General features: G+C 40.5%; 1 protein-coding gene across 1 annotated transcript in view; it reads right to left on the reverse strand.

Annotated features, from left to right (window-relative positions):
• LOC122815622 (deleted in malignant brain tumors 1 protein-like) overlaps positions 1 to 20205 on the reverse strand; it is a 569610-nt gene that overhangs the window by 480467 nt on the left and 68938 nt on the right. The window contains exon 3 of the mRNA XM_044088283.1: positions 5061 to 5375. Coding sequence (XP_043944218.1) covers positions 5061 to 5375 — 315 coding nt within the window. The remainder of the gene's footprint in view (positions 1 to 5060; positions 5376 to 20205) is intronic.

The raw sequence follows: 20205 nt of genomic DNA on the forward strand, positions 1-20205 counted from the left end.
CTGCAAACCCATGGCATTGCTTGCTTTAAGGAGTACAAAGGCTTCTGATGTACTATGTCACTTCTGCCAGCATGCTACATGTCCTCACTAAGGACCACTACACACTGCACACTCTAATGTGCTAGTGTGCTAGTGTGTGTGCTACTGGGAATGTGCAGCATGAGGAAGGGCATAAGTACAAACTCCCATTTCCATGACAGCATCACCACCTCCTCTTACCTGCCAATCCTAGCTGGCACCAATGGACTGTAGGGCTCTTGTTTCCCAAGGGAACAAACAGGCCAGCTGGGCATACAGAAGGGGATAGTTTGATGGTCACAGGAGAAAAGAGCAAAACTAGAAAAATAAAACATATAAACATATAGTTTAAAATTAAACCAACACAATTATGCATTGACTGCAAAAGAAGTCAATATCAAAAAGGTAAAAGAAAAGTCTGTTACCCTTAGAAAAAAAGAGAATGAGGTCACATGATTCAATGGAGTCTGTCAATAAGCAAGAGAATAAAAATATACCATAGTGTGAAAAAAGGCACAGAGAGCTCAGTGCTGGAGTGGAAAAGGCCAAAGTTTAAACGTGAAAAGTACACTTTTGTCACGACAGCCCTGCCATTGAACCTAGATAGTGAGATTTTGATAAAAAAAAATAGGATAGTCTTAGAGTAATGAATGCATTAGCTATGCACAAACATATGCTAAGGATAGGCAGACCAGAATAGATTTGGCCATGAATTCAGAAAAAAGATCCACTGCTCACCCTGATTGCCTACCACAGGTCAATCAGTTACTATGGTTGTGAGAAAATACGATTCAGAGATAGCTGTGGCAGGAATCATGTTTGTGAATATACCACAAGTGCCTACAATTGTGCTGTTAGACAGGAAGATGGTAAAAGCTGCCCAGGAATTACTTTGGCAAATTTACCACCACCCACATACTCACACACACACACACACACACACACACACACACACACACACACACACACACACACACACACACAAACATGATAGCAAACCCCTACCCTTGATCTCTTTATTGAATTAAAGCTTTAAAACGTAAAACTTTAAAAAGAATTAAAACTTGAAAAGAGACCACAGCTCTGTCTCTTGGGAGTCAGGCATAAATAATTTTTCCCACCCTTCCAACCAGTTACTGTTGTGTTCTTAAACACCACTGTTTTTCTAGGTGCCTGCCCCTTATTTTAATTTGACCATATATCTTATTTCCTCTCTGCTTATGCTGGCTTGTGTGAGTAAGCACACATTATCATTTTGTGAAATCACTCCCCTTCAACTATTTCAGTTTATTGGCCATCCTACTGTATTCCATAGTACCAGAATACAAAAGTGACCACCCCAGTTCAATCCATCTTGCTGTTTTAAAAATAGTGACTCTCCACTAAAGGTAAAACTTAAGTTACGTACTTTCACGCCTAATTTCTCTAGTGCACACTGCAGTGTTTAGGATAAACCATTTTTTCATCTTACCTTTAAGCATCTATTGCAAGACCACCAGTTATTTGAGAGCCCACATTCTGCCTCTAAATAGTCATCTTGGGATTAGTGCTTCTGTTTTCTTCTGGTGAGAGAAGGAGTGCAGTTACATTACTTCCTGGAGACTGATGATCACTAGAAAGCTTAAGAACTGCTTTATAGGTGACAGCTTGGAATTTGTGCTTATATTCTGATCCTGGTGAGAGTAGGAGCAGAGTGCATTGATTCTTGACTCTGGTTGGAGTCCCGGTGACTATCTCTTGCTCTAAAACCTGCTGGAAAGCACTAGGAAGCCTTAAACTAATACAAGCACTCAACTCTCCTTGTTAATAAGGAGAAACTAATTGTAGGCACTAAACAGCATATAATTGCAAAGTACCTTGCCAAGGTAAGGGAAAACAACTGTTGTACTTTACAAAAAAAAAAAAAAAAAAAAAAGCACCTAACCAGGCATGTCCAAGGGTCAGCTTCTGGTGATTTCTCATGTCCACCTGGTGAATCTGGGCATACTGAGGCAATGCAACAATTGCCTCATGTACAAAGACAACCCTCTCCTCCTACCACCCAACACTACAACCTGTGAGAGATGCACTTGCGTAGTCAAACTGGAAGCAAGGCTAGAGAATCAAGAGAAGTTTAACACCCACACTGCACATTAAGCAACACAAAAATAGAACCAAGATGCTCTCCTCCAAAAAAAGGAAGCCAATCTGGTGGTCCCCTGCCATAAACAAACTTTGCAACAAAAGGAAGAAACTGTTGCAGAAAAGAGGAAAATCCCAGGTTGCAAAAAACTCCCTTACCAGCCTCAGTAAAAAACTGAGATCCCTCATAAAATCCTCCAAAGCTAGTTATGAAAATAAAATTGCCAAAGATTCCAAAGACGACCACAAGGCATTCTATAGTTATGTCAAGACTCTAAATGGCAATGCTCAGATCTGCTCTGAGCTACAACAGAATGGCATTAAATATACTGATCCCAAGGATATTGCCAATATCCTGGCAGAATGATTCAGTGCCAACTTCACCCCCCTCTCACCCGCTAAAGGGCCCATCTCAATACTGAAATATTGTCAAATTCCAGTAATCACGGCCACACACAGGTAAAAAAACGCACTCTCCAAAGCTAAGAATACAGCATCCATGGGTCCAGATGACATCCCGGGCTGTGTACTACATGAACTACAAAATGAACTGGCAACTCACTTAAGTGTCATGTTTAATCAGCTACAGTTATCCCACTCCACAAGGGGGATTAACCTTGGATCCTGGGAACTACCATCCCATCAGTCTGATGAGCCTGATCTGAAAGGCCATGGAACATATTGTCATGGAACTTATAAACAAAGACATTGGCAAACTTCAAATACTGGACCCCACCAAGTTTGGGTTTGTGAAGGACCAGTCCTGTCTCCTGAACCTGATTGACTTCTTTGAATCAGTCTCCAGAGCCATGGATGAGGGTAAGGCAGTCCACACAGCCTATTTGGACCTCGCCAAGGCCTTCAACACCACCCCCCCATTCTGGAATCATAGATAAACTTACTAAGCTGGGCATAAATCCCTACATCACTCGATGGATTGCCAACTGGCTTACTGACAGAACCCACACTGTAAAAGTACCCGACTCCAAATCCAGCTCCAGACAAGTAACAAGTGGAGTACCTCAGGGTTCAGTCCTTGGACCACTCTTGTTTGGCATCTACTTCTCCAAAGTATAGGCCAACACTGAGGGACTCTGGCTAACAAAGTTTGCAGATGACTGCAAACTGCGAGTCATTACTGAATCACCAAATGATGTAGATATTCTACAAAAGGGCCTTACAGAAACAGATGCTTGGTGCCAGAGATATGGGCTCAAGCTCAATGCCAAGAAGTGTATACTTATCCCTTTTGGGAAAAAAACATGTACCCATGAATTACCACATAGGTGGCAGTACACTAAACACTGGAAGTGAGATAAGAGACTAAGAAACACAGGTGGACAGTGGTCTCACCTTCAATAACCACATCTTCTCAACAGTCAGGAAATCCTTCTATGTCGCACACCTCATCACTAAGGACTTTTTATCCAGAAAAAATTAGGTCATTGTCCCACTGTACTCATCCCTCATTAGACCCATCACAGAGTACAACGCCCCATTTGGCATGTACCTCACAATACACCTGCAACAACTGGAAAGGCTGCAGAAACACCTCAATAAAAGAATCACAGGCCTAAAGCAGATGCCTTCTGCTGACCGACTAAAAAAACTCCAGCTATACTCTGTCGCATATCATCTACTCAGAAGCAATCTCTGCTTAACATACAAGGCCATGTCAAACCCAGAGCTGTTGGACATACTACACTGAAAGAAATTCCAATCCGTCAGAGCCACACCCTCCAGGGATCTAAACCTTGGCATCACAATGAACAAAACATGCTGGAGGGATAGGTTCCTGGCCCAGACACTCCCCCATACTCTGGAATAGACTGCCCATACATGTCAAGCAGAGCACCTCCTTGGCAGGGTTTGAGTCTCACAAGGGATAATTGGCTAGGCTTACAATGGCTCGCAAGGGCAGTTAGCTTAGTAACAACCTATGAATCTATGAATCTATGAAAAGGAACCTTGATGACTGGATGGGAGACTGGAAATTTATCCCGGGGATCATGTCAGTCGGCCTGCTAGACATTGATGCAGGGAAGTAAATATTGTTGGAAGAAATAGTCAAAGAATTGTTATGCCTAGGCATGTATAAGCCCTAGGGCTGATAGCCTAGCACCAACCTATGAACCTATGAATTTAATTGGCTGTGAGTATTTCCATAGGAGGAAGAAGGTGATAGTTATGATTTTATGACATTCATTTTTTCTTCCAATGCATATATCATGAACTGATGGCATTTCTGGGAAGAGAACATGGCTAATTATCATTAGTCACTAACTTGGAGTTCTGCATTATCATGCAGCTTTGCCAACAATACTGTCCTTTGCACTGAGACCCCTTCAAAAAGAAAACCTCAGCAGTAAGGCAGTCTGAGAATAGAAAAGGCTTACAGATGGTGAGGTCATGTTAAGGGTTCCCCCTCCTAGGGAACCCTTTTTGAATCTTAGCCATGGAATGAATTAAATGAGAATGGGGAATGTCATCTTTCAATGGTCAGTCCTGTAGGGAGAGAAAGTTTCTGAATTTCCATGTTTGGTCAGACATGAGTCAGAAGACCTGGTTATAATATTACCCACTACTGCTTGAATTATATAAATTCGAATGGCAAACAGCTTTCAATCCTTCTTGTATTTCCGAGTTTGTAATGAAAGATAACACTCTGCTGTTAATTTTTATACATAGTTACCCAAATGGAATGCACAGTTAATTGCTAAATAAATACTTAATTCAGAGCACAGATGAATACATGCAAAATGAATTAATACATATGCAGTGCAATTGACATATACCATTAAGATTATTTAACCCATTTTTTTTTTCAATTTAGAAAACAACCGTTTCTTTGAACATAGTTAAGAATCAAATCTAAGTAGATCTGATCATTCAGCATCTATAGTTCTCATGAATGTTCTTACCTATAGAACAAATAACTCCTGCAGCTGCTGTGGGATTGGTATTTGATGATAAGACTTTAACATAGCAATAATGCAGGGAAGACTCCGTTCCTATACACTGAGCATTTGTAAGCCATGTAGAATTAGATGTTACACCAAACCTGTAGTCAGTCACTGCTGTTAGTGCAAAACCACATCCTTGTGATCGGCACATGACATTTGCATCATTTATATCCCATCCATCGACAGAGACAGGACTCCATGTATTGTTATAATAGACCTCAACTCTCCCAGAGCAGGTGTTCGTACTATTCACAATCCGTACATTAAAGTAACCTTTCAGAAGCAAAACAAACAAATTAATAATAATAATAATAAAAATAATAATGACAATGAACATTTTTCTTTAGTAACACACATCATCAAAGGCCTACATAAAATGTAGGCTGCAGAACACTGCTTTAAAATAGAAATATTCATGTGAAATTTGTTTTGCGTATTAAATGTACAACATTCATAGCCAGATACATAATCAATTAACACTTTACATTATCAGTAACATGCATATATCCACGACAGTAGATACTCTCGACTGGTTATAAAACAGAATATGGAAAAGTTATGAATTTCACTGATACATAAAATGGTGAGGTACTAAAATGAAATCGCCTATGTGATTGTTCCTTAAATTCCCATTATGTGGGGGTTTTCCTATATATGTGAAGCATTAAGTAACTGATCCAAATGACAGTGCATCTTAATGAGTACAGCATAACCTAAAGTTAGCATCTTGCAATTTTCAGTATACAGACTTTGCATTTTAATGGCACTGATTATACACTTCTTGGGTGGGAGGTTGGCATAATGGCTAAGGTGTTTCCCTTACAAACATAAGGTGCAGGGTTTGATTCTCACATGGGGTAATTGACTAGGCTAAAAATGACCCACAAAGGCAATTAACCTAGAACTAATTTATGAACCTATCTATGAAAATTGTACTATTCATCACAAGGTCTGTTGTAATTATTAATGCTGAAAGTATTCCTATGGATGCATTATTTCTTACTCATTGGATCATGTGTGGTTTGCTTTTCTGTGATTGAAGCATTGAATTTTTTATTGTTATCCCTGCCTTTTTGAACTCCCTCGACTACCTGAATTTTGACTGTATTTCCTAGCTCAGTGTTCTAAAAGAGGTAATTTCTCATATTCTGTTGGGCATGAGTTGGCTATCAGCACAGTAGACGTCTGCTACTGAAAAGGATCTTAAGGATTCAAACTGAGTGTGACTTTATTTGGCTGGTTGATTTTGGTTTCCATCTTCATCCCCATTTGTCTCTGCAGTCAACATCACATTGAGGAAGAAATGTTTTGGGACTTGTGAGTCCTGAGTATACCAGAATGAGATTATCTGCAGAACATTTTTTTTAAAGTGATTGAGGACTTGTGATCTAATAAAAATGAAGTTGAAGTTGTAACTGAACATGATTTAATTATTTTGTTGTGCATGGAAAGCCACACTTATGCTTCAAAGCCAGAAAAAGACAGGCTTAGTAAGTACCTTTCTGACATCAAATAGAGGGTTAAAATTGGGTCTCTGTTTGTAGCCATATTATTATGTGCACACGACATGGATGCCAACAAATTCACCTCCAGAGCAAAACTCAAGAGGTGAATCTTGACATCCATGTTGAGAACTCATAGTAAGTTGCTATAATTGGTGAAAACTGATCACAATGTTTTGTAGCACATTGAGTTTTATCTACTTGACCCCACCCAGTTCATATTCATCAAGACAATGGAAACTGCAAAAACTAGTAAAAACAAAATGAAAACACCGGCTCCAGTATGAAAAAGTCTTGCACATATAAAAAGTCTGTCATTGGTAAATAAAGTTTTTTTTTTCCCTTTTAAAAGCAATTGCTACTGTTTATTGAATCAACCTTTTGGATAATACATCAAGAGTGCTGTTTCAGTTTAAACAAAGTTTTTATATGTGCAAGACTTTTTCATACTGGAGCCGGTGTTTTCAATCAGATTCATCAAGGACAGGTCTTGCATGTTGAACCTGGTCGACTTCTTTGAGACTGTCGCCAAGGCCCAGGATGAGGGGAAAGTCAGTACATACAGTTTACCTTGACTTGGCCAAGGTCTTTGACATAATCCCCCACTCAGGCATCATCGAAACGCTAAAACAACTTGGCATAAATCCCTATCTTTTCAGGTGAGTGGCCAACTGGTTTACCAACAGGACCATCAAAGTCAAAGGGGGCACCTCCACTCCGATAGCAGACCTGTCACTAGTGGAGTTCCCCAGGGATCTGTCCTGGGACACCTACTGTTTGGTATCTATTTCTCAGAGGTACAGGCAAAGACAAAAGGCCTGTGGCTGACCAAGTTTCCAGACGATTGTAAGTTGGGTGTTGTCATTGACTCCCCATATGATGTTAACATACTGCAATAGGGTCTCACAGCAACTAATGACTGGTGCTGAAGTCATGGCCTCAAGCTGAATGCAAAAAATGTATCATCATACCATTTGGCCAAAACACAACCCCTACTGATTACCACATCAATGGCAACCCCCTAAGCACACAAGCTGTGGTGACAGACCTGGGCACTCAGGTTGATAACAACCACACATTTGACCATCACGTAGCAGCAATGGTCAGAAAAGCCTTTTACTTGGTTCATCTCATAAGTAAAGGGATTGCATCCAGAAAAAAGGAGGTTATTACCTCTCTATACTTCTCCTACATTAGACCAATAACTGAGTATAATGCCCCACTTGGGATGTACTTCCAAACATTTGCACCAACTGGAAAGGCTATTGAAATACCTCACAAAGAGAATCTGTGGCCTCCAATGCCTGTCCTATGTGGACAGGCTCAAATCACTATTGCTTTACTCAGTATCTTACAGATTGCTCAGAGGTGTGTCTCACCTACAAGGCAATCTCAGACCCTGCCCTACTAGACATGCTCCATATAAATCTAACTCCTCATGCACTACCCACCCAAAAGGCCTGAACCTAATATGTAGCACTAACAAAACCTGCTGGAGAGACAGGTTTGTCTGTCAGAGGCTGCCCCATTTCTGGAATAGACTTCCCATACACGTCAAACAGAGCACCTCGCTGACCCTCTTCAAGCACAACCTTGATAAGTGGATGGGAAACCACAAATTTTTCCCAGGGGTTCAACATATGCCTGTCATTGATGGGTGACAGGTGCTGACTGAGGTTTCCTTTGGGGGATAAAGTCTTGGATAGGCTTGTAAGGGCCCCAGGGCAATTAGCCTAGTAAGCTCCTACGATCCTATGATCCTATGACCCCCATGTACTAACAGTTAGACAAAAGCAATAGACATGTTTCACTGGCTTTGAAAGTTAAACTTGCAAACTGCTGTCTCATAAACAGCAACTAAATATAATTAGATGAAAAGGGACAGTTTTTAAATTATGTTCTTACTTAACTAAATTACTTACATAATTATGCTGTATACTTCTGTAGAGAGAATTAAAATATGAAGCAAGTAGTACAGGGGCAGTTGAGAGTGAAGACTTGACCTTAACAGCACTTAGGGTGTGTGTGTAACAATTGTTGCACATCTCTGAAAGCATTGTTCCGGTCGAGTCTTATGCTACAGAAGCATTTACAGTTTTTCCCCCCTTATTTTGGAGAATAACAAAGGTGCTCCATGCACTACAAAAGTGTTTAACACCATAATAAGCTTTGGTTACGTACCCATAAGCACTGTTAAGCATGAGTTTTGTGCTGGGGATTGACAGCCAATAATGCCAACCAGCAAAGGAAATTGGCAGAAGTACAGTATCCTTTGCAGTGCCCATAATCTGAACATAATTTTTTTCCATTAAACTTAAAGTTGTTCCTTGCTTTAGGTTGTCCCATTATATATGTGATGATCTACTTTCTCTAGTAGGTTCTCCAGCAAGGCAGAAATGTCATCCTTGTTTGTAATGTTTGAGGAGAATGATTTAAAAAATATTGTGGTTAAAACAGTCAAACTACATACATGGCTGCATAGCTCTCAACCTCTTACAAGAAAACTGGACAAAGCCAAAACTAATGGGGGTTGAAAAATAGTGACACATTTTAGCTATTGCTCTTATATTCTTAGAAAGTTGCTAAAATAAAAGGTTTTTTGTTAGCATGCATTTTCTGAAGGATATGAAGTCTAAAACTGAAATGACTGCCATTATTTAGTGACTTCAGTAGTCCGTGATTTGCTGGAGAACCACAAATTTCATGAGGAACAGAACAAAAATATGAGGCAAAAATCTGGACATTCTGCAAAATTATGGGTGGTTGAGAGTTATGCATTAAGGTGTTTAATAAAAGTTTTCAATTTAATTTCAAGAGTGATGGATATTTTTGCTGTTGTACTATATACGTATATGCATCTATATCTAGATCTAGATCTAGAACTATCTATATCACCCACCTAGCTATGATTTTCCTGAAAACTACAAATTTTATGATGAACAGACCAAAAATATAAGGCAAAAATTTGGACAGTTGATAGGTATGCATGGCTGTGTTGATAATGAGTTTAAGAATGCATTTTTCTGAATTACTGTCATGGTCGGCTGAAGTTGACCAGTATAACAATGAACTTAAAGGTCACACTGCACGTCATTTACAAATCATTGTCTTCCTCCAACCTACCAGCTCCACCTGCTGCAGTGCATCTGGACAAAAGTTCAATATGAGATGCTGGATATAGTTTACATGCAGGACATGAATCTGTCACTGCACAAGTGTGGCTTTGTTTAACAAGTATTTCTGACACCAAGACAGCACCCATGAGATTTTATCATCTGCAACTAAGTAACAACAATAAGAAGCAAAATTAGAGCTGGCAGTGTATTCATTTTGTAAGAATTAGGCAAATTACAGCCATCTCTCTCTTTGCTGTAATTTGCCTAATTCTTACAAAAAGAATGGTCAGCCAGCTCTAATTTTGCTTCTAATTACAGCCATCTCTCTCTTGGTGGAAGCCACGGGGGTGCAGCGGTAGCATTGTCACCTCACAGCAAGAGGTTCTCTCGTTTCATTCTCGGCTGGAGCGCCTTCTGTGTGGAGTCTGCATGTCCTACCCGCGGTCGAGTGGCATTCGAAAGATATGCGTGAATGGGCGTGCCTTCGTTGAAGGGTGGTTGTCGGGCTGGCACCTTGCCACCATAAAAATCGACTTGCAGTCATTAGCGGACTGGAGTTCTGCTGTGGCGACCACTAACTGGGAAAAGCCGAAAGAAAAACAACAACATCTCTCTCTCTCTTGGTATGGAAATAGAAAAAAAAAAAAAAAAAACAGCTAGTCAGCCGATCACAGGAACTCTAAAAACACTTCAAAGTTAAGAAATTTGGTCTGCTTATAAAGACGTCATCAGAACTATGACTTTCAACTAAACTTCATCCCCTTTTAACTGTATGAACTAAGACACACACCCACAGCACTCAGTCAAAAAGGATGACATCACCACTGATTTCATAAAGGGCACATGCAACATTTAGTTGGAATCATATCCCCAGTAAAAATACATAAGTCCAGGGGACTGTTTTCACACCATACTAGGTTATTTTTTTAGTTCACTTGAAAGTGAAATGTTGTCATTGAGACCGGGTGAATTGGCTACATTAAGTCTAATTTCCTAGTACAAGAGTTTGCTTTGTCAGTCCCTTCCATATGCCTTGACCTGTATTTGTTCTAAAATTAAGAAAACAAACACTTATACAGTATAAAACACCAAAAGATTTTTAAATATCCATTCCCCAGGCTATCTGCCCATCCTGCACGCTGCTGGCTTGCCTGTAGCTTGCCTACTGTAGTATTGCAAGTCCTCTCCTGTAATGGCGACCTGCCCAGCTGACTACCCTCCATTGAAATTCCTCCAGTAAAGTGGAATTCGGTTTCTCCACGGAACCCCATACAGCATTTTCAATAAGAATTGCTGCATCTTGCCTACTGTAGTATTGCTAGTCCTCTCCTCTAGTGGCGACCTGCCCAGCAGACTACCCTCCATTGAAATTCCTCCAGTAACACGGAATTCAGTTTCTCCACGGAACACTATACAGCATTTTCAATAAGAATTGCTGCATCTTGCCTACTGTAGTATTGCTAGTCTTCTCCTGTAGTGGCGACCTGCCCAGCGGACTACCCTCCATTGAAATTCCTCCAGTAAAGCGGAATTCGGTTTCTCAAAGGAACCCTATACAGCATTTTCAATAAGAACTGCTGCATCCTGCCTACTGTAGTATTGCTAGTCCTCTCCTGTAGTGGCGACCTGCCCAGCGGACTATCCTCCATTGAAATTTCTCCAGTAACGTGGAATTCGTTTTTTCCACGGAACCCTATACAGCATTTTCAATAAGAATTGCTGCATCTTGCCTACTGTAGTATTGCTAGTCCTCTCCTGTAGTGGCGACCAGCCCAGCTGACTACCCTCCATTGAAATTCCTCAAGTAAAGCAGAATTCGGTTTCTCCACGGTACACTATACAGCATTTTCAATTAAAATTGCTGCATCTTGCCTACAGTAGTATTGCTAGTCCTCTGCTGTAGTGGCGACCTGCCCAGCGGACTACCCTCCATTGAAATTCCTCCAGTAAAGCGGAATTCGGTTTCTCCATGGAACCCTATACAGCATTTTCAATAAGAATTGCTGCATGTATGTACTTACTAGTGCTACTATCTAATTACTAATTATTGACTGTATCACTTCTGGGGACATTTTGTTGATAAGATAGGGCTCTGCCTTGTGTCCGCCAGCAGCTTAACATAGTCCTTACTTTCCTTCCATCCCTGCTACCTGTACATTCGTGCCCGATTTCAATTAGCTTGTAATATTGGGTAGTAATTACATACTAAGGCCACAAGATGGCAGCACAAGTCTGCTTTTCTTTCCCTATTTGAATTCCCGTCCAAACGAGAAGCTAGCTCTGCTAAACAAACAATCCAGTTTCTAGTAATTACCCACGCAGTGCTACCTTTCCCTCCACGAGCCTTTCCCCCTTTTCTCTGTTTTTCACACCTATTAAATCTAGACCTATAAAGAAATATATATCCTACCTCTGTTCTTATATCCTATTGTAATTTTAAGCAGATTACCTGTTTTAGATCCCCCTGCCCTCCCTACATTGACCCCTTTTCTGTGGTACTGCTTACAAATCTATAATTGTATCAGCTCAGTCTGTATACTATAAATTCCCCCCAAGTCTCTCTGTCCCACCTCCTATACACCCTGCTAACTCCTTCTCCCTCTGCAATAGCTTACCTGACCATGGGAGCAATCCCAAATGAGCTAACTGATTGTTTTTTGTTTGACTTACCTTTTCCTTGCTCTATCACCTGGCCTAATACTCCACACACTTATCCCCGCCAAATAGTCACCTCCACCTACTGTCCTTTCATTTCTAGGTTTAGTCCCCCCCCCCCCCCAGCCTACCTGCCTCCTAATTTTTCCGCTCTGAAGTCTTAATAGAGTCCCTAACAGGTGGGGCACCATTTATAAATATCCATTCCCCAGGCTATCTGCCCGTCCTGCACGCTGCTGGCTTGCCTGTAGGTGAGTACCTCTTACAACTGCTGAATGTATGATTTTAGCCTGTTGACTACTGTATTGTATTTTCGCAACACCATAACTTTCTGTTACGGGCAACAGCATCTCTAATTGTGACTTACAGCTCCAGTATCGATTACCTACAGTGATATAAATTGTTAGCGACTAGCCTAAGGCTGATCGCAATTGCGATTACTAGTGCCTCAACCCCGCTAAGTCAAACTAATGTGTTTTGGATAAGCTATATCAGTAATTGAACTTCTGAGTATTTGGGATTTCTTAACTGCAATGTAGTTGGAATATTGATGTTTTTGTTCTGTGTTCCTCCTGTAGTTCTGTTTAGACCTGTATTAATGCTGTTGTTCTGCTATCATGTAAATGTAATTGAATGTAGATCACTGGATTATTAGCGACTCTTAATGCTTCATAACCAGCGTCTGACGGGTTGATGAAATACCTTTTCTAGGCTAACCTCAGTTGGCGCCTGAACGTTTTGTTGTATTTTGTACCGGTATGCTTTGTTAAAGTTATCACGCTCGGATGTGGTTCAGTTGATTGTGTTTACATTGTACCTAGTATTAACAATTTTTAGAACAAGACCTGAAAGGTCAGGATGTGTGTATCTCATATCATGTTATGTCTTTATTGTATAACACATGGTAGACAGTTGTAGAGCATTGTCTTTTATAACCTACTCTCAGTGCTTTTGATTGCCTTTCTATTCACAACATACCTTGTTTCATTCTCCTTTTTTTCTCCAAGACTGCTATAACTTTGCTTAAGTGATTCTTGTTTCCTTTAATGTGTTCTAACACCTATCCCGTGCTATTTCTTGTTTTCAGCCACTAAATTGATCGGTGGAAGCAGCGGGTATTATACTAACAGTGTTTTTAAAGCATACAACCTTGCTGGCTTGTCGCAACAGACGATTAACTGTAATTTATATTTATACCTGTGTCTCTGCAGACATACTCTCTAAATATGTCAGCCTAGGATCCTATAGACGTTATAGAATTGTAACCCTTTTTGGGCCTCTGTTCTCAGAGCATTATAATTTTTACAACTTAACTTTTCTCTCATCCCCCCAACTCCCTGTGCCTACTCGCATGCAGCTACAAAGGTCATCTGGGAGTGCTGTACATATTATTCTACTTGCGCTATTTGGCCATAATTAAATTGTCACTCAGTCGCTTGTAGCTTTTGTTTTCCCCTAAGTGCTTCCTTACCGCATTTGCGACTGTGCTACTTTACAAACAGATATATGTTGACACCTCTGCTCATTATATAGGATTTCTGAATCAGGACATTTTCATAGACTATGCTGAAGTCCAACTCTAGAGACCTTTTTAGAGCTTTATGCCCTGGGGCTATAGTCGTCTAGCTTTGCACATACTCTAGCGGTCCCCCCCAATCCTGACCGATTTCACAATTACATTAATTTCTTATTCTTCATCACTCCCCTACTCTGAACTATCTTTAATTTCTCTGCTATACTACTGTAGTGGTCTCCTGTGTACCATTACAGTCTATATGCTAGCATATAACCTAATAGCTTTGATATACTGCTGATAATTATTGTAATCTCATTATTCTAATTACATCTTTTCTTTCAGCTTGCCTACTGTAGTATTGCTAGTCCTCTCCTGTAGTGGCAACCTGCCCAGTGGACTACCCTCCATTGAAATTCTTCCAGTAAAGCGGAATTTGGTTTCTCCATGGAACCCTATACAGCATTTTCAATAAGAATTGCTGCATGTATGTACTAACTAGTGCTACTATCTAATTACTAATTATTGACTGTACCACTTCTGGGGACATTTTGTTGATAAGATAGGGCTCTGCCTCGTGTCCACCAGCAGCTTAACATAGACCTTACTTTCCTTCCATCCCTGCTAACTGTACACTCGTGCCCTATTTCAATTAGCTTGTAATATTGGGTAGTAATTACATACTCCGGCCACAAGATGGCAGCACAAGACTGCTTTTCCTTCCCTATTTGAATTCCCGTCCATACGAGAAGCTAGCTCTGCTAAACAAACAATCCAGTTTCTAGTAATTACCCACGCAGTGCTACCTTTCCCTCCACGAGCCTTTCCCCCTTTTCTCTGTTTTTCACACCTATTAAATCTAGACCTATAAAGAAACATATATCCTACCTCTGTTCTTATATCCTATTGTAATTTTAAGCAGATTACCTGTTTTACATCCCCCTGCCCTCCGTACATTGATCCCTTTTCTGTGGTACTGCTTACAAATCTATAATTGTATTAGCTCAGTCTGTATACTATAAATTCCCCCCAAGTCTCTCTGTCCCACCTCCTATACACCCTGCTAACTCCTTCTCCCTCTACAATAGCTTACCTGACCATGGGAGCAATCCCAAATGAGCTAACTGATTGTTTTTTGTTTGGCTTACCTTTTCCTTGCTCTATCCCCTGGCCTAATATGCCACACACTTATCCCCACCAAATAGTCACCTCCACCTACTGTCCTTTCATTTCTAGGTTTAGTACCCCCCCCCCACCAGCCTACCTGCCTCCTACTTTTCCCGCACTGAAGTCTTTATAGAGTCCCTAGCAGGCGTGGCGCCATTTTTAAATATCCATTCCCCAGGCTATCTGCCCATCTTGCATGCTGCTGGCTTGCCCGTAGGTGAGTACCTCTTACAACTGCTGAATGTATGACTTTAGCCTGTTGACTACTGTATTGTATTTTCGCAACACCATAAATTTCTGTTACAGGCAACAGCATCTCTAATTGTGACTTACAGCTCCAGCATCTATTACCTACAATGATATAAATTGTTAGCGACTAGCCTGAGGCTGATCGCAGTTGCGATTACTAGTGCCTCAACCCAGCTAAGTCAAACTAAAGTGTTTTGGATAAGCTATAATAGTAATTTAACTTCTGAGTATTTGGGATTTCTTAACTGTACTGAAGTTGGAATATTGATGTTTTTGTTCTGTGTTCCTCCTGTAGTTCTGTTTAGACCTGTATTAATGTTGTTTTTCTACTATCGTGTAAATGTAATTGAATGTAGATCACTGTGGATTATTAGCGACTCTTAATGCTTCATAACCAGCATCTGGCGGGTTGATGAAATACCTTTTCTAGGCTAACCTCAGTTGGCGCCTGAACGTTTTGTTGTATTTTGTATCAGTATGCTTTGTTAAAGTTATCACGCTTGGATGTGGTTCAGTTGATTGTGTTTACATTGTACCTAGTATTAACAATTTTTAGAACAAGACCTGAAAGGTCAGGAAGTGTGTATCTCATATCACGTTATGTCTTTATTGTATAACACATGGAAGACAGTTGTAGAGTGTTGTCTTTTATAACCTACTCTCAGTGCTTTTGTTTGCCTTTCTATTCTCAACATACCTTGTTTCATTCTCCTTTTTTTCTCAAAGACTGCTATAACTTTGCTTAAGTGATTCTTGTTTCCTTTAATGTGTCCGAACACCTATCCCTTGCTATTTCTTGTTTTCAGCCACTAAATTGATCGGTGGAAGCAGCGGGTATTATACTAACAGTGTTTTTAAAGCAAACGACCTTGCTGGCTTGCCGCAACAGACGATAAACTGTAATTTATATCTATAGCTGTGTCTCTGCAGGCATACTCTCTAAATACGTTAGCCTAGGATCCTATAGACGTTATAGAATTGTAACCCTTTTTGGGCCTCTGTTCTCAGAGCATTATGATTTTTACAACTTAACTTTTCTCTCATCCCCCCAACTCCCTGTGCCTACTCGCATGCAGCTACAAAGGTCATCTGGGAGTGCTGTACATATTATTCTACTTGCGCTATTTGGCCATAATTAAATTGTCACTCAGTCGCTTGTAGCTTGTGTTTTCCCCTAAGTGCTTCCTTACCGCATTTGCGACTGTGCTACCTTAAAAACAGATATATGTTGACACCTCTGCTCATTATATAGGACTTCTACATCAGGACATTTTCATAGACTATGCTGAAGTCCAACTCTAGAGACCTTTTTAGAGCTTTATTCCCTGGGGCTAGAGTCGTCTAGCTTTGCACATACTCTAGCGGCCCCCCTCACCCAATCCTGACCGATTCCCCAATTACATTAATTTCTTATTCTTCATCACTCCTCTACTCTGAACTATTTTTAATTTCTCTGATATACTACTGTAGTGGTCTCCTGTGTACCATTACAGTCTATATGCTAGCATATAACATAATAGCTTTGATATACTGCTGATAATTATTGTAATCTCATTATTCTAATTACATCTTTTCTTTCAGCTTGCCTACTGTAGTATTGCTAGTCCTCTCCTGTAGTGGCGACCTGCCCAGCGGACTACCCTCCATTAAAATTCCTCCAGTAAAGCAGAATTTGGTTTCTCCACGGAACCCTATACAACATTTTCAATAAGAATTGCTGCATGTATGTACATACTAGTGCTACTATCTAATTACTAATTATTGACTGTACCACTTCTGGGGACATTTTGTTGATAAGATAAGGCTCTGCCTCGTGTCCGCCAGCAGCTTAACATAGTCCTTACTTTCCTTCCATCCCTGCTACCTGTACACTCGTGCCCGATTTCAATTAGCTTGTAATATTGGGTAGTAATTACATACTAAGGCCACTAGATAGCAGAATAAGTCTGCTTTTCCTTCCCTATTTGAATTCCCGTCCATACGAGAAGCTAGCTCTGCCAAACAAACAATCCAGTTTCTAGTAATTACCCACGCAGTGCTACCTTTCCCTCCACGAGCCTTTCCCCCTTTTCTCTGTTTTTCACACCTATTAAATCTAGACCTATAAAGAAACATATATCCTACCTCTGTTCTTATATCCTATTGTAATTTTAAGCAGATTACCTGTTTTAGATCCCCCTGACCTCCCTACATTGACCCCTTTTCTGTGGTACTGCTTACAAATCTATAATTGTATTAGCTCAGTCTGTATACTATAAATTCCCCCCAAGTCTCTCTGTCCCAACTCCTATACACCCTGCTAACTCCTTCTCCCTCTACAATAGCTTACCTGACCCTGGGAGCGATCCCAAATGAGCTAACTGATTGTTTTTTGTTTGACTTACCTTTTCCTTGCTCTGTCACCTGGCCTAATACTCCACACACTTATCCCTGCCAAATAGTCACCTCCACCTCCTGTCCTTTCATTTCTAGGTTTAGTCCCCCCCCCCCCAAGCCTACTTGCCTCCTAATTTTCCCGCTCTGAAGTCTTAATAGAGTCCCTAGCAGGCGAGGCACCATTTTTAAATATCCATTCCCCAGGCTATCTGCCCATCCTGCACGCTGCTGGCTTGCCCGTAGGTGAGTACCTCTTACAACTGCTGAATGTATGACTTTAGCCTGTTGACTACTGTATTGTATTTTCGAAACACCATAACTTTCAGTTATGGGCAACAGCATCTCTAATTGTGACTTACAGCTCCAGTATCTATTACCTACAGTGATATAAATTGTTAGCGACTAGCCTGAGGCTGATCACAGTTGCGATTACTAGTGCCTCAACCCCGCTAAGTCAAACTAAAGTGTTTTGGATAAGCTATAATAGTAATTGAACTTCTGAGTATTTGGGATTTCTTAACTGTACTGTAGTTGGAATATTGATGTTTTTGTTCTGTGTTCCTCCTGTAGTTCTGTTTAGACCCGTATTAATGCTGTTGTTCTACTATCGTGTAAATGTAATTGAATGTAGATCACTGTGGATTATTAGTGACTCTTAATGCTTCATAACCAGCATCTGACGGGTTGATGAAATACCTTTTCTAGGCTAACCTCAGTTGGCGCCTGAACGTTTTGTTGTATTTTGTATCGGTATGCTTTGTTAAAGTTATCACGCTCGGATGTGGTTCAGTTGATTGTGTTTACATTGTACCTAGTATTAACAATTTTTAGAAAAAGACCTGAAAGGTCAGGAAGTGTGTATCTCATATCACGTTATGCCTTTATTGTATAACACACGGTAGACAGTTGTAGAGTGTTGTCTTTTATAACCTACTCTCAGTGCTTTTGTTTGCCTTTCTATTCTCAACATACCTTGTTTCATTCTCCTTTTTTTCTCCAAGACTGCTATAACTTTGCTTAAGTGATTCTTGTTTCCTTTAATGTGTTCTAACATCTATCCCTTGCTATTTCTTGTTTTCAGCCACTAAATTGATCGGTGGAAGCAGCGGGTATTATACTAACAGTGTTTTTAAAGCATACGACCTTGCTGGCTTGTCGCAACAGACAATTAACTGTAATTTATATCTATACCTGTGTCTCTGCAGACATACTCTCTAAATACGTTAGCCTAGGATCCTATGGACGTTATAGAATTGTAACCCTTTTTTGGGCCTCTGTTCTCAGAGCATTATGATTTTTACAACTTAACTTTTCTCCCATCCCCCCAACTCCCTCTGCCTACTCGCATGCAGCTACAAAGGTCATCTGGGAGTGCTGTACATATTATTCTACTTGCACTCTTTGGCCATAATTAAATTGTCACTCAGTCGCTTGTAGCTTGTGTTTTCCCCTAAGTGCTTCCTTACCGCATTTGCGACTGTGCTACCTTACAAACAGATTTATGTCGACAACTCTGCTCATTATATAGGACTTCTGAATCAGGACATTTTCATAGACTATGCTGAAGTCCAACTCTAGAGACTTTTTTAGAGCTTTATTCCCTGGGGCTAGAGTTGTCTAGCTTTACACATACTCTAGCGCCCCCCCCCCCCAATCCTGACCGATTCCCCAGTTACATTAATTTCTTATTCTTCATCACTCCTCTACTCTGAACTATCTTTAATTTCTCTGCTATACTACTGTAGTGGTCTCCTGTGTACCATTACAGTCTATATGCTAGCATATAACCTAATAGCTTCGATATAAAGCTGATAATTATTGTAATCTCATTATTCTAATTACATCTTTTCTTTCAGCTTGCCTACTGTAGTATTGCTAGTCCTCTCCTGTAGTGGTGACCTGCCCAGCGGACTACCCTCCATTGAAATTCCTCCAGTAAAGCGGAATTCGGTTTCTCCACGGAACCCTATACAGCATTTTCAATAAGAATTGCTGCATGTATGTACTTACTAGTGCTACTATCTTATTACTAATTATTGACTGTACCACTTCTGGGGACATTTTGTTGATAATATAGGGCTCTGCCCCGTGTCCGCCAGCAGCTTAACATAGTCCTTACTTTCCTTCCATCCCTGCTACCTGTACACTCATTCCCGATTTCAATTAGCGTGTAATATTGGGTAGTAATTACATACTAAGGCCACTAGACGGCAGCACAAGTCTGCTTTACCTTCCCTATTTGAATTCCCATCCATACGAGAAGCTAGCTCTGCTAAACAAACAATCCAGGTTCTAGTAATTACCCACGCAGTGCTACCTTTCCCTCCACGAGCCTTTCCCCCTTTTCTCTGTTTTTCACCCCTATTAAATCTAGACCTATAAATAAACATATATCCTACCTCTCTTCTTATATCCTATTGTAATTTTAAGCAGATTACCTGTTTTAGATCCCCCTGCCCTCCCTACATTGACCCCTTTTCTGTGGTACTGCTTACAAATCTATAATTGTATTAGCTCAGTCTGTA

Source organism: Protopterus annectens, chromosome 1.part1 (genome assembly GCF_019279795.1).
Source record: "Protopterus annectens isolate FY-2018-M chromosome 1.part1, PAN1.0, whole genome shotgun sequence".
Lineage (NCBI taxonomy): Eukaryota > Metazoa > Chordata > Ceratodontiformes > Protopteridae > Protopterus > Protopterus annectens.